This window comes from Varanus komodoensis, unplaced genomic scaffold, assembly GCF_004798865.1.
Source record: "Varanus komodoensis strain SLA01 unplaced genomic scaffold, ASM479886v1 scaffold20_1, whole genome shotgun sequence".
NCBI lineage: Eukaryota > Metazoa > Chordata > Lepidosauria > Squamata > Varanidae > Varanus > Varanus komodoensis.
The window spans coordinates 12,946,414-12,964,449 of record NW_025335587.1 but is presented as its reverse complement, the minus strand read 5'-3'; the positions used below and the strand labels follow the sequence as shown (position 1 = coordinate 12,964,449).

The 18,036-nt window shown below is 49.9% G+C and overlaps 1 protein-coding gene across 1 annotated transcript in view; it reads left to right on the top strand.

Annotated features, from left to right (window-relative positions):
• The first annotated feature begins 3,652 nt into the window (after window positions 1-3,652).
• Window positions 3,653-18,036, top strand: part of MYBBP1A (MYB binding protein 1a) — a 51,837-nt gene continuing 37,453 nt past the window's right edge. The window contains exons 1-13 of the mRNA XM_044430366.1: window positions 3,653-3,835; window positions 6,227-6,325; window positions 7,712-7,795; window positions 7,995-8,069; window positions 9,512-9,619; window positions 9,919-10,109; window positions 11,212-11,379; window positions 12,533-12,650; window positions 12,875-13,161; window positions 13,573-13,689; window positions 14,711-14,836; window positions 16,403-16,609; window positions 17,396-17,504. Of these exons, the coding sequence (XP_044286301.1) occupies window positions 3,653-3,835; window positions 6,227-6,325; window positions 7,712-7,795; window positions 7,995-8,069; window positions 9,512-9,619; window positions 9,919-10,109; window positions 11,212-11,379; window positions 12,533-12,650; window positions 12,875-13,161; window positions 13,573-13,689; window positions 14,711-14,836; window positions 16,403-16,609; window positions 17,396-17,504 (1,872 nt within the window). The remainder of the gene's footprint in view (window positions 3,836-6,226; window positions 6,326-7,711; window positions 7,796-7,994; window positions 8,070-9,511; window positions 9,620-9,918; window positions 10,110-11,211; window positions 11,380-12,532; window positions 12,651-12,874; window positions 13,162-13,572; window positions 13,690-14,710; window positions 14,837-16,402; window positions 16,610-17,395; window positions 17,505-18,036) is intronic.

Below are 18,036 nucleotides of genomic sequence, written 5' to 3'. Positions count from 1 at the left end.
CAGTGAAGAAAGCAGACAGGAAGAAAACGGGTGCGTCTGAAACATGGTGCTGGGGGGGGGGGTAGCTTTGAGGTCCCCTGGACCCGCAGAAAGACAAGAGGGTGCTAGATCCAATCAAACTTTTCTTAGAGGCAAAGAGGACAAAACTGAAGCTGTTGTACCTTGGACACATTGTGAGAAGGAGAAAGACTATCATGCTAAGGAAAGTCAAACACAGAAGAGTAAAATGAAGACCAAATGTTTGACAAGCTTCTCAAGTGTTCAGCAGATAAGACAATGCAAGAGGGACATGTTACTCCGTGTCCATCCTTTACCGGAAGTGCCCTGTTCAGGTGCCAGCCAGCCGGCCAGCCACGTTCTCTTCCAGAACCCTCCATTCCGGCCTCATTGCCAGTCTTTCCTGTGCCCAGCACCTGGCACTCAGCATGGCTGTGACAGGTGACCATGTCCAAGTCTCATGGGGTTGTTGTGGGGGGTGCCCTCTCCGTTTTTCCCCCTAACTCTTCTTTGCACTTCTGTGAACTTCAGGGACCCCTGAGTATGATGGATTTTCAGTGCTTTTGCTCTGTTTATGTTGCCACTTGTCACGCGAGTTTGCTGTGAGAGGGAATTCTTCACTCTGTGCATTATTAAGCTATGGAATTCATTGCTACAAGAGGCAGGCATGCCCACCAGTTTGGGCAGCTTTCAAAGGAGCTTGGACAACTTCAAAAGGAGAAGCATATCCCCTGGGTGCTAATGCTTAGGTTTCCATGCCACTTCCCATGCCAGAAACAGCATCTCTCTACATACCAGTTGCTGGAGAAAACGGGTAGGCGCGTGCTATTGCACTCAAGTCTTGCTTGTAGGCTTCCTATGGTCACCTGGTAGGCCACTGTGTACACACAAGCTACCGGTCCTCATGTTTCTGTGCTACCTTTAGTATCAAAGGCACTTTGCTAGCTGGGCACTGCATGAACAGAATGCTGTACCAGATCAGTGCCTGGTGATCCAGCGGGTCTTGCTTTCATGTCCTTAAGATTTAGGCTAGATGACTAAGAAAGGGAAGCTTCGATCTCCGCCATTTAAGAGAATTTCTGCTTGAGTTTTTGCCCCAAACAAAACAAAGTTTCTGCTAGAGTTTTTCACCCTTGAGACCAGCTTTCTTCATCCTCTCCGGCCACAGTCTGCCACTTTTCAACCACCCCTGCTTCCTGCATCTCAGCCAAGCAGACCTCGTCACCTGCCTCCACTGGTTTCCCTCCACAAAGCAGCAGAACCCAAACGCCTTTTGATCGTTTTCTGCCTGGGTCAGAGAGATGATGGCTACAGGCGTCCATTCCCTGGTGGAAGCCCAGAAGATCGCTAGGGAATAGCAGTGGCCCTCAGTGGCAAATAGGGCTTCCCCACGCTTTCCTGCTGCCTTGGTTTTGCGCTACTCAGTGTTAAATTGCGTTGCATAAAATACTTCTTGCTTGTACTTTTTAGTCTAATATGAGGGCTTCCATGGAGGAAATGTGAGTGGAAAAATTGGCCAGGTGGTTGTTGTTTGATGGAGGCAGTGTTGGAGTGAACAAGGGACTATCCTCTGTCAAAATATTTATCCATTGTCATTACTTTATTAGATGTATATCCCATCGTTTTTCTTTACAAAGAACTCAAAAGGGCTTACTTTTAATTTTTTAAAACTACAGTTACAAAATGCATGATACAATAAAAAGAATCAAAACAACAAACTTAAAAAAATCAATACTGAACCCTGTGAATGCTGGTGGCCTTTTTATATTGTTATATTGATGCTTTAATCTTTTAATTGTTTTAATAGGTTTTAAATATTCTGTTTTATACATATGTTTAATCTGTTGTTTTAATATGTCTAATATGTTGTTGTAAGCTGTCTAGGAAGGCCTTTTGGCAGTTATTGGTGGCATATAAAATGTACATAAATAAATAAGATATACAAAAAAACCTGCACACAACCACACTTAGTGCACCCCTCAATCAGGACCATGGCTGTATATTTTCCCTCTTTCTTTCTTTCTTTCTTTCTTTCTTTCTTTCTTTCTTTCTTTCTTTCTTCTTCTTTGCTTATAGCTCCAATCTTCCGCTCTTTCAGGAATACCCCCATCCAAAATTGCACTGCATCAGCTTAAGGTTTAATACCGTTCTCTTTTCTTAGTACATATTCAATAAACAAACCCAATCAGTCTTAAAATCAGTCTTCTTTTTCATCCCCTTTTCACCTTAACCTCAAACATCAACTTTTAATTAACTGCTCTAGTCCAACCTTTATTATCCCTTTCGATTAACTGAAGATTCCATTTCTCCTTCCAGTTCTTTGCAATTATCAGTTCCACTGCTGTTACCTCAAATGGGCTTCCATCATTCTCCTCCTGCTGCTCTCAATCTTATCCTCGCAACAACAACCCTGCAGGGTAGGTTGGGCTGAGTGTCTGTGGCCGGCCCAAAGTTGGTGCCATGGCTGAGTGGGGACTAGAAACCAGATCCCCTGAGTTCCAGCCCCGCGATCTTAACCACTGCGCCACCCTAGCTCTCAATATATGGACTTTTGGGGACAGCTGCCCATTTTTTTCCCCAGATTGGAAGGCTGCAAAAAAAGGCTTCCTGGAAGACTGAAGAAAGTACCTGTAAGAATGTGTACCTGGCCACTGCAGAATTGTGCCCCCCACCAATTTGAATATATTTGCATATGTTTCAATGTAAATTAAGAAGTTACATACTGGGAGTTTCTAGTATTTTTCAGCTTAAACTGAAGGATTGTGCCTTAAGAATTTAAAAGCAGGAAAGTGGGGAGCAATGGACTGAGCCCCCAAATAAGGTGCTAATCAAGTGCCCACTCACAAAGATGGAGCCTGGATGCGAACTAAGCAGCCATTACAGCCCAGGCTTAGGACAGGCAGCTTGTCCAACAGAGGAAGCCTTGGAAGAGATGCCGCCCGTTCATACGTGGTGTTCTCCTTGGGGGCAAATTTCGTTGAGCTGCCTTGTAGATCACCTGGCGGAAGGAAGGTGTGTGGGCATTTAAAGAAAGGCCTTTTCCTGGACAGGTTACCTTTAACTTTAACACCCGTGCAGACCATGGCCTTCGATGGAAAAGGAGACCGAGCAAGGGACGGGTGGGCGCCATCAGGCGCGGATGCCCGGCCGGGATTTGCAGGCGCCGCGGACAGGGCGCTCCGGAGGCCGAGGCGGCTCGACGACCCGTGCCGACCGCATCCCAAACCCTCCTCGCGCCCTCTTTCTCCTTGCAGGACTTTGCTACGTGTTGTTCGTGCACTTCAGGCATTCGCACGCCGCCTGTTGTGCCACAGCGCTTCAGACGCATGCCAAACTGCATCGTCCTGGGCAGAGCGGATTCGGCTCGGGCTGCTCCTGGAGGCGCGGTCCAACGCATGCGGAAGGCGCCCGCGCTGGACTACACCTCCCCAGAGGGCTGACCCCGCTGGCTGCGGCTGCTGGGGCCGGAGTCGCCCGTGCCAGGAGCGCGGCGCCTGCACAGGCCCGCGTTTCCACGAGGGGCAGGCGAGGCGCGGCGCTGCGGACTTCCTGCGCCGCCTGCGGAGCGGCCCCCTCGCGGTCTTAACCCGGAAGAGGAGTTGCACGTGTTCCGGCTGCGCCGTCCCCACGTGTGTCCTCGCCGCGCTCCCCCAGCATGGCCGGAGCCCTCAGCGGCGAGGAGGAGGCGCCGGTCCCGGCCGCGATCTCGCACCCGGGGCGGCTCCTGGGGCAGAACCGGCAGTTCCTGGACTTCTTCTGGGACATCGCCAAGCCCGACCAGGAGATCCGCTTGCGGGCCACGGAGGAGCTGCTGCGCTACTTGCGCGAGAACCAGGAAGTAAGGGCGCGCACGGGCCGGCCTTCTCCCTCGCTTCCAGACGCTCCCGGGGCGCAGCCTTGCCGCGCAGTCCTCGGCTTTATCCTTCTCCCGACGATCGGGAGCTGTTCGGGTCGCGATCCCTGCGAGCGTCCTCTGGACGCGCTCAGAGGCTCGCTTGCCCCGTATCGTTTCCAGGGGTTCCAGAAGTGCCACGCTGGAGTGGAAAACTAGGGTCCTGGGGCGGAATGGGAGCTGACAGGGCGCATTTACAAGGAGCTTTGGACTGGTCCAAAATCCCTCTATTGCCTCTCTGCTCCTGTACGAAAGTGCTTTTTCATCTTCACAACTTGGCTTTGCTCTGATGCAGGTGAATCCGATGTCACCTGTTAAATAAGCAAAACAGAACATGGTGGGGTACAAGCCGGGCTGTAGGGCTTTTGCGGTCCAAACCTGCCTGGGATGGTGCCCTATAATTCAGTGCATAGCTTGGCTGAGATTTCCCGAATCAAGTAACTGACTGAACGAGGCCAGTGGAATATTGCAAAGTGTTATTATCATCTTTATATCCAGTTTTCTGGTGGTCTCCCCTCCAAGCTCAGGCCAGCCCCAGACCTGCTTAGCTTCAATATATTGGATGCCCCTGGACCTTCAGGGCATAAGAATCCTTGTTCTTATAACCTGTGAGAATCTGACCCCGTTTTGCTTATTGGGGTGTGGGGGGGCAGATCTTGTGTTTTGGGCTGTGTTGCGCATAGCAAAGCAGTGCCTCCCTGGTGCTTGATTCCTGTGGGAGAGATGGAGTCTGTAAAGTGGATGTTGAGAATGACACTCCTGAGCATGTGCAGAGTGCAGCCTTCGCACCACTGGCAAGGAGAGGTTCACTTCTGGGACTGGCTGCGGGGGAATGACTAAATCATGGGATACACCAAAGCACTGTACGGTGGATTAGGGCATGGTTGACTGACCGAAAGCAGAAGGTAACCATTAGTGGGGAATCACTGGGACGGCAGCCAGTGACAAGCGGGGTCCCCCAGGCCTCTTGTCCTGGGGCCGATCCTGTTTAATCTTTTCATTAACGACATGGAAGAAGGGGTGAACAGTCTGCTGATCAAATTCGCAGACGACACTAAAACCGGAGCAGTGGCCACAACTGAGGAGCAGGTACTCCAGATCCAAAAGGATCTGGACAGACTATGGAAGTGGGCAGGAGACAACAGGATGGCATTCAATGTGGATAAGTGCCAGGTCTTGCACTTGGGGTACAGGAATGGGTGTCATAAGTACAGGTTAGGGGACAAGTGGCTGGAGAGCAGCACTTGTGAAAGGGACCTCGGGATGCTGATTGACTGCAGGCTGAACATGAGCCAGCAGGGTGATGCGGTGGCCAAGAGGGCAAGTGCCACCCTTGGCTGCATAGCCAGAAGTGCGGCTTCTAGATCGAGAGAGGTATTACTACCACTCTACACGACTCTGGTGCACCCGCAACTGGAGTATTGTGCTCAGTTTTGGGCCCCTCATTACAGGAAGGATCTGGCCAGGTTGGAGTCAGTGCAGCGTAGGGCCACAAGGTTGGTGGCTGGTTTGCAGGGGAAGCTGTATGAGGCGAGACTGAGGGAACTGGGTCTCTTCTGCCTGGAGAAGAGGCGACTCAGAGAGGATCTGTTGGCAACATGCAGGTATGTGAGGGGATGTCACATGGAGATGGGTAGAGACCTCTTCTCCCCTGCAGAGGAAGGCAGGACGCGCTCCAACGGAGCAAAGCTCAGGGAACCCAGGTTCAATTTGGATGCCAGGAAGCACTTCCTGACAGTCAGGACCCCGAGGGAGTGGAATGGGCTTCCATGGGAGGTGGTTGAGGTCCCATCGGCGAGGATGTTCAAGGATAGGCTGGACGTCCACATGGTGGGCATGTCGTGAGCGGAGCCAACTGGTGCCGGAGGTCAGACTAGATGGCCCGGGAGACCCCTTGTGACTCGCTCTGTTTCTGTGTTTCTATGTTTCTAAATCCACACCCTGTAGGTTCATCTGGGAATCTCCAGATGTTTTGAAGTGCAGCCCCTTCAGTAGCACTTTCCAACAAAGTATATGCGACCTCTAATTTACAGACAGGTTCCAAATAGCTTTAATATTTGTATTTTGGGGAGAGGGATTTCATTGCATGGGTGCATTTTCATAGAAACATAGAAATAGAGCAAGTCAGAAGGGGCCTCCCAGGCCATCTAGTCTGACCTCTGGCACCAGCCGGCTCCGCTCACGACATGCCCACCATGTGCATGTCATCTTTCCTTGCTTCTCTTCTAAACTTTGTCAAAGTTGAAAGCATCTCTGTTTCTGTTTAGAAATCTTCGGAAATACAGAGGAGGTGACCCCCCCCACTCTTCCCCTAACCATTTTGATAACTTACTTTAGAATGAAGATTTGTTGAAATACACGCTGAAGCGCCTGATTGATGGATTGGGAGCAACTCGAGAGGCCGCCCGTCCAGGATTCACCCTGGCATTGGCTCAGGTTGGTGTTCCATGATTCAGATTTTGTAGTTGCTGAAAGGGTTAACTACAAATCAAGAAGTCCCTGGTTCCATTCTCACCTCTGCCATTAACTGAGTGGTTAATCTTAGACGAGCCATCCTCAGTCAGCCTCAGTTTTCCTATCTGCAGCATGGGAATAATACGATGTATTCCCCAGGCCTGTTTGCAGGCAGGATGCATTGCTGCTGGCCATGCTGTCTCCCCCAGAGGTATTTTTTCCAGGTGCAGTGCTCCAAGAAAGATCAGGCAGCTGGTCCCAGCTTTGCTCCTCGCATGTTTCAGTTCCCCTGAAGAGAATGAATATGAGGCATCATGAACATTATTATATTGATGGCCCACCTATTCCCCATAATGGAGATGGAAGGGGACTCATGGCGTTAAAACTTGCACCATAAAAATAGAAAAGTTGAACCTTAAAATCTGTCAGTTAAATATGAAAACCTTCAAAGCAGAGACATCACCCTGCCGACAAAAGTGCGTATAGTCAAGGCTATGGTTTTCCCAGTTGCAATGTATGGTTGTGAAAGCTGGACCATAAGGAAGGCTGAGTGCCGAAGGATTGAGGCCTTGGAATTGCGGTGCTGGAGGAGACTCTGTGAGTCCCTTGGACCGCAAGGCGATCAAACCGGTCAGTCCTAGAGGAGATCAGCCCTGACTGCTCTTTGGAAGGCCAGGTGCTGAAGATGAAACTCAAATGCTTTGGCCACCTAATGAGAAGGAAGGACTCACAGGAGAAGAGCCTGATGCTGGGAACAACTGAAGGCAAAAGGAGAAGGGGGTGGCAGAGGATGAGGTGGCTGGATGGGGTCACTGGAGCGGTGGGTGTGGGCTTGGGTGGACTCCGGGGGATGGTGGGGGACAGGAAGGCCTGGAGGAATGTCGTCCATGGGGTTGCGAAGGGTTGGGCACGACTTGGTGACTAAACAGAAACAACCAGGCCAGTGTTACATTTGACCACAGATGAAGAAGAGGTAAGCAGAGGGAAGGGTAAATGGCACCTTAGGGGGGAAATGTGCAGTTCTTACAGGTTAGTTTTGATTATGACCTACAGGGCAGTGAGGGAGACCTCCTGAGCCTGAAGCCTTTCAGAGGGGTTCAACCACAACTCCCAGTATCCCCTGCCAGGGTGGCAGTTACAGGAATTTGGGGAGGGAGGTAACATAAGCAGAGCAGCGAAAGAAGTACGCAGTTGTGGCGGCAGAGAAAAGTCCTGAAGGCAAGTCCCAGGATGAAAAGATCGCCGAGTCTTGGGAAGAGGTGATGAGGGGCTGGACTAGAAAATATTTTTGTCTTCTTCCAGGTTCCACAGGTAGACTGAGATGATGGCCCCATGATGTTTCTTTCCCTGCTCCTTTTTCCCTTCCAGGTATTGCAAGGTTTTGAGACCATTCCCCTCTTCACAGTCCTGGAACAGTTCACGGAAAAATATGACTTAGCCAGAGTAAAAAAGGTAAGACACAGCAGCAAGCTGCAGCTTGGCATACCTGGCCACCATAAACAGGAGAATTTCAGGCATGGAAGCAGCTCTGCAGGCCAGTTTATTGTTCTGGAATCTCTGGCTTGGCCTTCACAGACGTGTTGGTAGCACCTGGTGCGGGATATTGGAGTAACTAATTGCATCTTCTGTGCTGAACTCTGTCTTGTTTCAGAAACTCTTCAGAAATGCTCTGTTTGGAAACTTTTTTGGGGTTCTGGCTCTGTTCCAATCTGGACGCCTTGCAAAGGTAATGCTACCTGCCGCTGTTTTGTTCAGGCCTGTAGAAAGAAAGCACAAGCGAAAGTTGAATTCTCAGTCCTTCATAAATTATACAAATGAACTACATTTTGCATAATATAATTTGCTGCCTGGAAGGCCTTACAAGCACTTTTTTTTCCAGTCACTGGGTATTTTTCAGGAGTTGCTGAAATGCTCTCAAGTCTATCTTGATTTCCATAAGGACTAGAAACTTTCTGCCTCTTTTAGAATTTTGAAATATTTCCTTCAAGAAGCTATATAATTAAAGCAAAAGAACTAAAAATAATTATCCCATTATTGTTCAACAGGATTTTCCTGTATTGCTTTTTAGTCTATAATTTATGAATTTATTACTATTTCATTGGTCAAGTCATACTCTTACACCTGTGGGTGCACACTTTTAAAAATTCAGCTTTGCAAAAGTAGATTCCTTCCCAGTGAAAGAAGATTGCACTGCTTATTTCAAAACCTAATCAGTGTTGTCCACTGACCAATAATCAAAGCTGCCCTAAACATTTGTTTCTTCACCCAAAGATTGACCAATCATGCATCCAGCTCCGCAATCACCAAGGCTTTGATTAGGTCTTGGTGGTTTCTTAGGGACCGGGCTGAAATGATCTTCAAGCCAACCAGTGCAATCAGAACAAACCAGCATCAGAAATCAGAGACTTGGAAAGCTGAATGCTTTTTGGCTGAAGCACCAGATTCTGATTTTGAGAATTTGTTCAAGAAGTTCCAGTGGAGTGTGAAGGCAGACAACAGGCAGGGCCCAAATGCTTGCCCATGTTTGCTGAAAAGTCTTATTCCCAGTAACTGAGCCTTAGGAAACCAGTCTGGTGTAGAGGTTCAGGTGTTGGGCTGGGACTCGCAAGACCTGGCTCGCTGCTTCTTGCGTGTCTTTGGGCCAGGCACGCTCAGCCTCACCGACCTCACAGGGCTGTTGTGAGGATTCAGCACAGAGGAAGAAAAGCTTGTAAGCCACCTTGTACGAGGAGGGAAAGCGGGATACAAATGTAATAATAATACTGTTTAAGAAAGCGGTATCTCCCTTTAGAAGCGGGTGGTGGGCACGAAGGCACGAAAGCCAGGAAACCACCCAGCTGGTGATGGTCAGGGAAAGGGAGGGAGGGAGCCAGGGGAAGGGGGGCTTATGGGAAATCCCCAGTTGGGATCCCTGGTGAGTTGCAGTTGTCTTGGTTCCTCGATAATTGTGCCAAGGACGTTCTGCCCGTCACAGCAGCACTGCTATCCCTGTTGAGCATCGGCCTTTCTGCATCACTAGTGCGTGCTCTCTCACTGCACAACCGGTGACCTCGGCCCGTCCCGCTAGCCTGGCTCTGGGACCACGGGGGGTTCCCCAGATGCCTTCCCCACCAGCGCGATGGCCCTTCCCCGCGTCAGTGGCCTCACTCTCTCCTTGGGACTTTGTAGGATGCGAAGGCGCTCCTCCGGTGCGTGCAGCTTCTTCAGGGTCTTTCCGAGCACCATGTCCACCTGAAAGATCTCCCGAGGAAGACGTTGGCTGACATCGTCTCCGAGGTAAGCAGCTGCTGGGAAGCTGCCGGCCGGAAGCCTCTTGGAAACGTGTTTTCTTTGAGACTTGTCCTGTTCAGAATGGCCAAGGGTGTCGAACGACCCGCTGTATTTGCCAGGAGTAATTCCTGCTGTTTCCAGATAAGTGACGTGGGACATTTGTAAGCCAATTGGCAGCATCCTCCCTGGAGAAGGAAGATGGATAGACTTGCAGGGAAGGAAACCCAACATTTGCCCAGCCAACGTTTGGGGCCGATGTGCAGTGCAAAACCGGAGAGGTTTTCCCATTGTTTTGCCCTTCTCAGATTCCAGAAACCGTGTTTGAAGAGGTCCTGTTCAACATCTTGGAGGAAGATCTGACTTCGGCCTTCAGCACTCCGGGGCAGCTGTACCTTTTGCTGGTGGGCATCCAGAAATTCCCCAGAGTCCTCCGGCCAGAAAAACTGAAGGTCCTCCTGGGCTCACCTGCTGTCGTTACAGCAAAAATCATTCCCAGGTATGGACACCCAGAGCCATGTTGCTTTTCAGCTGTAATGAAGCATGGAAAGGGAGAGTTCTAGGATGTTTCTCCAGTTGTGCTTTTCCTCTACTGAAAATGCTGTGCTAACCAGTGCGGCCTAGTGGTTAGAGCATTAGACTGGAACTTGGGAGATTTGGGTTCTGGACCCCACCTGGCCGAGACGTTCACTAGGTGGCTTCGAATCAGTCACTAACTCAGCCTATCCCCTACCTCACAGGGTTGTTGTGAGGATAAGAGGGAGAGGCAAAGAATTATGTAAGCTGCTGAATGATTCATTGTGGGGGATACAGGTTCCACTCAGCCATGAAGTCCACCGGGTGCCATTGGACCAATCAGCACCTCAGGCTAACCTACTTCGCAAGGTTGTTGTGAAAATAAAATGCATGCTACCATGGGCACCTCAGGAAAGGCAGAACTTAAATGCCAGAAACTCACCAATCATTAACAGGTACTAGATAGCCTTAAACAAAACAAAACAAAAACCTGGTGAAATGCAGGACTGGCTGGGGGTTTGGGGCTGGTCTAGCTACTTGCCAAAGCATGTGACCTGCAAGCAGAACGTTTCTGCTTTTCCGTGGTAGAAAAGCTTTGTTTGCATCCTTGGGCCCTGACTGGCCGTCCTCTCTAGCCCCTTACCCTCCCCTTCCAGTGTGAATTGTATTTTATTAATTGCAGCCAGAGTGGGTCATCAATTTATTTATGTTGTTAGCTGTCCAGAGACATTAGTAATTGGACAGCATACAAATTTTGTAAGTAAGTAAGTAAATAAATAAATTGCTCTGGTTTGGAAGCCAGACACAAGCCAAAGGTTGTCCGAGACAAGAAATAAAGGCATGACCTCCGAGAAGACCTGCAGGCCTTTTCTCTGTCCAACCATACATGGAAGAGTGCAGCTTCATCGCTTCCCAGGTGCGCTGCGGAAAGACCCCTGCCCAAATCGCTCAGTTCGTCTCTGAGCATCTGATTCCGCCATACAGTCCCGTTGCTTACGGTAGCATTTCTTGCCTGTGAGCCAGGAGAGGGTACAGATCGTTTTAAAAGGTGTGTGTGATATTTTTCGTTTTGCTCTCCTCTGTAGGCTGGTGGAGGTTTTGAAAATGGCTGCAAAGTCTGAGAAGAAGGACAGAGCCCTCCCGACCGTCGGGCTGGACTTGATGAAGGTCGCCCTCAAGGAAGGGACCTTTGAGCTCTTCTGGAATGAGGCTGTCGAAAAGGAGCTGATGCAAGATAAGAGCGGACCTTGCAGGTTTGTGGGGGAACTTTAATCTGCCTGCCTCCTTCGCAATGACCTTTCTGTCTCTCCTCTTCCACCGTTTCTTGAACCCCATGGAACTGGCATGGTCCAGGAATTATTTATTAAAATTAAATTTATTTATTAAAAGCTTTTTGTATGCCGTCCTTTATATAAGTCTCTCAGGACGGCTTATAGCAATTTAAAAACAATTTAAAACATTAATAAAATCATCCACAAAATTAAAACAGTAGCGCCATATGGAACAATAAACAAACATCAAATTAATCAAATTAAATCAGAATAGAACAAAGCAAAAGTGACTGGTAGGATCATGAAACGATTAACTTTTAAAATGCCGCTTAAATAAAAAGGTTTTGGCCTGGCGCCGAAAGGAGTATAAGCTCGGCGCCAGACGTACCTCACTGGGGAGCACGTGCCAGAGTCTGAGAAGGCCCTACTCCGAGTTGATGTCCTTTTTACCTCTTTTAGAAATGAAAATAATATTTTGGGGAACTGGAAGTTCCTTATAAGTTTATAAGGAATCCCTTCCTTGCCAATCTCAAATTGTTTAAGAAAATTAGGGGGGCAGAAAAAAATCCACACACTTTTCTGATTCAAAGTTTCCTTTAAAGGGCTGGTTCAAAGAGGTCCTAGATTTCCTTTCTTAGCAGTGCTACAATTTAGCTTCCCAGTCCACAGATACAAGGAGAACTGATTAGTTGTAAAATATAAATATTGGTGTGGGGCTGAGAGAATAAACTCAGCAGCGTGGCCACAAAGTCAGGAACAATGGCCTGCTAAGGTACATTTTTCATTTTTATCTCACCTTTCTTCCAAGGATCTGGGTGGTTCTCCCCCTCCCTTCCCTTTTTAATCTCACAACAACCCTGCAAGGTAGACTAAGCTCCGACTTAATGATTGGCCTAAGTTCACCCAGTGAGCTTCATGGCTAAGTAGGGATCTGAACCCAGCTCGATCTTGTCCTAATTCAGGGCTCTAACTACCTGCCTTCCTACAAAAAAAAGCATTGTCTCACCGGCATGTCTGTACTGCCTCCGGCATCAGAAACAAATTCCAGCCTGGACCCAGCCTGATTGACTTGTTTGCCCTTTGCTGTTCTGCTGCATTTTGCCTCCGCCTCACTCCGCTCTCCGCGTTCCCTTAGTTATATGTGCTTCCGGCTGCTGGGCACTGTCCTCCCGCTGCTGTCTCTCCGCCAGCTGAAAACGGTTCTCCGAGGAGAAGTTATGCGTCAGTACGGAATCCACATCGTGTCAAACAAGGTAGGTGACCACAGATCTGCAGACCGTTTGACTTCAGATAAAAACCTGCCCTGTGTGGGGCCCAGGGCGGAAGGAGGCTCGTCTGCGCTCGGAGAGCAATTTGCGTCCCCGTCTCGTGGAAGCATTTTTCTTTCTCAGCCTGGCTCTCCCGGGCCTCGCAGGGATACAGTCTAGGGCCTTCCCCGCCGCTGAACTGGGCCTCTTCTCCTGCTCCGCTCTTTCAGCTGCCCGGTAGGTTTCAGTTTGCCCCCGAGATGGAAGCCTACGTCGGCTCATTCCTGGAGGGATGCGGCGATCCCCAGAAGCAGCTGGCGGTGGTTGCCGGCTTCTCCAGCCTCACCAACCGGGGCTGTCCGGTCGTGCCGACCTTCTGGAAGGCGTTGCGGCACTTGCTCCCCTCCGCGTTGCTGCAGTACATCGACTGGCTGAAGAGCACGTTCCTCAGCCCGGATCTGGACCGATGCCTGGATTTTGCCACCAAGCGGCAGCAAGAGAACGAGAAGAAGCACGAGTGAGTGTGGAGTCCGGCCCGGGGGGCTTTCCTCGCATGCTTTGGCGAGGCTCCCGTGTGGGAGCCGGTGCCGCTCTGTGAAGCCACTCCAGGGGGTGCATTCAGTGTGCCGGGGTCTTTCTGGATTTATTCTAGGCTAGCCCTCCTCCTCCTGTTACATGAGGATGGGGTTCGGTTAAATTCCCCTCCGTTGCGGTGGCTTTCTTTTCCTTCCGTTGCATTTCCATCCTGCCCTTCTTGCTCCTGGGAGAAAGTACTATTTCCCCTCCACACAGCAGTAGCTGGAAGTGCATCCTTGTTGGCATAAAATCAGAAGTCAAACGGGGCAGACAGAGCGAGTCCCCTGTTTGATTCCAGTGGGAGGCAAGGCGAGTGTCGGCTTTAGCTCCTCATTTCTTTCTGTCGATGCAGCGAACTGGCCGGACACTGTATAACGCGGCTGAGGAAATGGATTACTGCCCATCTCGTTGGGATCGTTGAGAATCCACAAATAACGAAGGAAGAGGAGTTCATTACGGATATCATCAGGTAAGAGGCAAGAATATGTTGCCAACGGGGTCTTTAAGTCGGTTGGTGCTACTTACCTTCTTTTCTCGCTCGCTTTTAATTGATCTGCTCTTACGTGACTTTAATGGGTTGTTTTTATTCTGAATTTTGCAGCTAGTTGCCCTGTGATTTTTTTCTCGTTGCACTTGCATCCTGTCTTTTCCCCACCTCTTGCGAGTGTCCTAAGATGGCTTGCATGGGTGGGCCTCTCTCCACGTCATCTTCACAACAACCCTGCCAGGTAGACTAGCTGAGAGACAGGGCCTGGCCCAGAGGCGCCCAGTGGGCTTCATGGCTGAGTGGGGACCAGAGCCTAGATCTTCTGGACCCCAGCCCAACCACTACACCACACTGGCGGCAGTCTTTGGAGGAAGGTTGGGATATGAATAAAAGCACTTTCTTATTTTCTGTGCTTTTTAAACCACCTGAGGACTGTAGCTCCCAGGGAGTGCTGCCTGGCATCAGTTCTGCTCTATTTTCAGTGCTGGGTTAAGTTCTTTTCTCCAAAGCTTTGATGTTAGTCTAGTTATTTTAATAACTTAAATTGTTCTAAATTTTGTTTATTGCCTGGAAGGTTGATTGCTTTTTATTGTATTGTGGGCTTTGTGTGTTTTCTTAATTGTTGCGCACTACCCAGCAAGCTTCAGCTATTGTGCAGTAGAAAAACGAATTAAATAAATGAATGTTTATTTACTGCAAGCATGAGGGCTAGAAACTTGGAGGCTGGCATATTTCAAATGGAGGCTGGCATATTTGAGGTTGTAATAGCTAGAATCTAATCCAAGTGGCCAGAGCATGGGCAGAATGTGTGCCCTCTGGAAGTTTTGACATCCACCTCCCAGCATCTCTGAGCAGCATAGCCAGTGGCAAAGGATCATGGGAGTCGGGGGGCCACAATTGGGCCAGCCCCTGGGTGTTGCCTAGGCACGGACTCGCCCGAGCCTTGGGAATTTTGCTTTCTGTCAACAGCCTGCATTGAGACATCTGTGTCTTTTGTGCCCAGGTTTTGCTTCTTCCATGCTTTCTTTGAGACCAAGAAACCGCTCCTGAAGATCGCCGAGACGAGCTCCAGCCCATCCGTGCCTCTGAGCGAGGCATCCCGCGTGGCGGCTGCGGACTCGTTTTTCAGGTACCGACTCTCAGCTTGGCTCGACCGAGCGATGAGCTGAACGGGGCTCCCGGAGCTGGCCGGCCGGAGGAACCGGCGCTGGGGGACACCCTGCAGTTCGCCAGCTCAATAAAAGCTTTTAATCTGTCAGTCCATAAAAAGCTTTGAGCTTTGAGCCTGGACTAAGGCCGAGTGCTGCCCTCCCATTTCTTGCGTGCCCAGGATGCACAAGCACCTGGATTTTATCCTTCCAAGAAAAATGAACAAAACAAACAATTCCAGCCATTTCGAGGTCTGCTCACGGCTGCAGCCGGAGACGCTCAGTGGTGACGAGTGGGACTCCGGGATGTAGTCCCTGCTCCGCCCGGAAGCTCGCTGGGGGATTTGGGCCACTCACTTGCTCTCGGCCTAGTCTACCTCACAGGGTTGTTGTGAGAATAAAATGGAGAGCAGGATCAAGGGCAGGACATGCTCTTCATGCAGAAAATTCCCGTCCTGCCTGAGGCTGGGCAGGCTGGATTGCAACTGAAGGAAGTCACTCAGGGATGGAGAAACGGGGGGCGGGGGGGAGCAAACAACCGAGCCCTGAAGCCTGCCTGGAGGAATGAGGAGGGGAGAAAAAGATAATTGGCTTGGAAGAAAGTGTGCCACTTCCTATCTCAGCCTCCCAGTAGTTTTATGGGATGGGGGGAGTCATAGGGCAAGGGGAAGCCAGGGAGGGGCGAACTAGTGAATTTGCAGTTCTAAGCAGGCAGGCGTAATAGGTTGATGAATATTAACTCACATGCCCCAAATAGACAATGGGGTAATTATAATGCACATGTGATGTATGTCGATATATGTAGTGGGATGAGATGGGAGGTTTGTGGTAGGCGGATGGAAAGACCACAACCTCCTAGTACCTTACCCAAAGGGGAGGACTGTGGCAGATGGGCGGAGGGGTAAAAGGAGCTGTTTGGGGTGTCTGTACTTGGGAGAGAGTCTGGCAGAGCAGGCTCTACTCATCAGTTGCAATAAACAAAGGCATCGCCTCACCCTGTTGGCAGTCTTCGCTATTTAACTTGGGGAGAAGTGTTTTCGCAGCTTTTTGCATAACGCAACTCCCATAATTCCCAGCTGGCGCGGCTGGTTGTGACTAATGAGAGTTGGAGTCCAGCCCATCCGGATGGGAAGAGGCTGGGCCAGGCCCAACCTTTGCTGTTCTCCTGGAGAAACGCTGTCCTGGCATGCTGGAGGGCCCCTGCTTTGGTAATTAAAATATTTTTAATGACCACCAGGTCGATACTAGTGGGAGAGGCAGTGCGGTATAGTGGTTAAGAGCACAGGACCGGGATTCAAGCATTCCAGCTTCGAATCCCCAGTCACTAGCTGGCTAGCTTTAGGCCAGTCACAGACTCTCAGCCCAGCCTACCTCACAGGGCTGTTGTGGTAATGCAGTGGAGACCAGGAGGAAGAGAATGTTGTGAGCTGCTTTGAGTCCGTTGCAAGAAAAAGCGGGATATAAATCTTAACAACCGAGTCCGCCTCTCTTCATCTGAAGCGCAAGCGTAAAGCAGACCCACTGCTTGTTCACTGCTCTCTCGCCAGTCTGCTTCAGCACGTGAACGCGATGCCCGCCCTGGGCGACTCGGAGCAAGCCGAAGAAATGCGGAAGAAGCACCAACACGGACTGACTGCCTGTGGTGACTCCTGGATCTACCTCGCTGTCCAGTATGCCAATGTTCTGCTCTCGCACCCAGAGCATGTCAAGGCGGTGGCGCCGTTTAGCGAGGAAGAACAATTTGCCTGGGACCGGTAAGAGCAGCTCACGGAATCGCAGCCAGCCACAAACATTTCTGGCTTGCATGGACACGTTGCTTTTGCAGGCAGCAGCTGCAGCGGAGCTGGGCTTGGAGCACTCCTTCCTGTGGGCATGTGCATCAGGGGCGCACAGGAGGAGGTGGCTGGATGCTCCACCACACCGATACGCATGCATCAGATCCCTGCACAGAGAAAAGTAGCATTTCAGGAATAGCTAGGCTAGAACCCATGTCCTTGACATGCTGGCTTTCTATGAGCAGAGAGTTGTGTGGGTCTGTGTTTCATATAAACATTCAGCTTCTCAAGGGTCAGACACGGGTTGGCTCTCTCAGTGACGGGGGGCTTCCTGGAGGAATTTGCAGTGGGTTCATTTCCTTCTGGCTCTTCCCAAACTAGCCGTATTTAACTTTTCTCTCTCCGCAGGGCTTTTTCAATTGATCAGAATTTTATCCCACAGCATAGCTGAAGTTCTCTCTGTGGTTCACAATAATTTAAAACATAAAATACAGTGCAAACATTTAAATAGTTAAGACGGCAGTAAGAAATAAAAGTGAGAACTAGAGTTAAACCTGGTTGTGGTGGCAAGATTTATAAACTGAACCACCTGAAACTGAAATTCTTGGAAGAAATGCTTTATCAGAAGAATTCCCACTGGTTTTTGGATGAGAGTTCAGACAGAAACTCCAGGCATGGGGGCATTTTGGACTTGGCCAGTGTTATGGGAGACATTCAATGAATGTCCATCTGCCACAGCTTGGTCTTACCTGTTCCCCATCACAGGATGCTGCAGACGGTGGAAGCGCTGCGGCGGCGAGAGCAGAAGAGCCCGCACCTGAAGACCTCGGCCTTCCAGCATTTGCTGCTCCTGGTCGGCATTCACCTCTTCAAGGTAACTCTCCGCTCAGCAGAAGCACCGTCTTGGTGGGAATCAGAACGCAGTTACGACAAGAACCGTGATTATGAAAGGTCAGGGAGAACTTTTGGGTAGGACAGGAGAGTTTGCTGCGTTCCTACAGCGATTTCCCGTCTTTTCTGGGAAAAACAGTGGGACATCACACTGTGAGCAAGCGGAGAGCCCTTCTCAGCAAGCTCTTTGGCCCTACCGGTCTCCCGAGTTCCCTGCGACAGGAGGTTTTGCTCCCTGTGCGTGGGAAGAGAGAATTCAAATGTGCATGCAAATACCCTCCCATCCACCTGTCCTTGGACAGATATGTGGGCCATACAATTTGTAAATCATCGCAATACTTTTACAAAAATGGTATGGAAATTTAAATGCAGTTCCAAAACAGGAACCATTTGTCTGGTGAGTGGATGAAAAGCCTTCTGTGAGCATAGTATGGAGAAGAGGAAGCAGGCTGGAGCTCCTTCTAGAAAACTTAGTATCCACAGGTAAAACTGTTTTGACCGCCTTTTCTTTTCTT